The sequence below is a fragment of the Oxyura jamaicensis genome, unplaced genomic scaffold (assembly GCF_011077185.1).
Source record: "Oxyura jamaicensis isolate SHBP4307 breed ruddy duck unplaced genomic scaffold, BPBGC_Ojam_1.0 oxyUn_random_OJ67694, whole genome shotgun sequence".
NCBI lineage: Eukaryota > Metazoa > Chordata > Aves > Anseriformes > Anatidae > Oxyura > Oxyura jamaicensis.
Genome location: NW_023308616.1, coordinates 1 through 390, shown reverse-complemented (window position 1 = coordinate 390; position 390 = coordinate 1). Strand labels below are relative to the sequence as shown.

The window sequence follows — 390 nt, the reverse complement described above, 5'->3', positions numbered from 1 at the left end:
GGGGGCCCCCCCCGGGCTGCGGGGGGGGGGGGGGGGGGTCCCCTAGAGCTGCAGCCGGCCGGCCACGCGGGCCAGGGTGTCTCGGAAGGCTCCGGCGGTGCCGGCCAGGCGTCGGAAGAGGACGCCGTGCGTGCCGAGGCGCTGGAGCCGGCAGACCTCGGCCTCGAAGTGGCAGAAGAGCTCCCCGGGCCCCCGGTCGTGGGTGCAGGAGAGGAGGAAGGGCTGGGGCTGGCGAGCTCGGCACCCGGCAGCCAGGGTGGCCTCCCGCAGCGCCACCATCAGCGCCTCGGGGGGCCGGGCGCTCGTCACCCTCACATGCCAGGGACATCGGAGCAGCCGGGGTTCGGCTTCCTTTTGATCCCAAGGTAGATGGCAACTGGGGAGGGAGGG

General features: G+C 75.1%; 1 protein-coding gene across 1 annotated transcript; it reads right to left on the bottom strand.

Moving 5' to 3' along the window:
• Positions 1 to 17: 17 nt before the first annotated feature.
• On the bottom strand, positions 18 to 384 carry LOC118159145 (MAP/microtubule affinity-regulating kinase 4-like). Its single transcript, XM_035313767.1, has one exon. The coding sequence runs from the start codon at positions 277 to 279 to the stop codon at positions 43 to 45; it is 237 nt and encodes a 78-aa protein (XP_035169658.1). The 5' UTR covers positions 280 to 384; the 3' UTR covers positions 18 to 42.
• Positions 385 to 390: the final 6 nt, after the last annotated feature.

What these genes read in the sequence shown, in the direction of transcription:
- LOC118159145 (XM_035313767.1), bottom strand. Translation starts at nt 279, where the DNA reads ATGGTGGCGCTGCGGGAGGCCACCCTGGCTGCCGGGTGCCGAGCTCGC.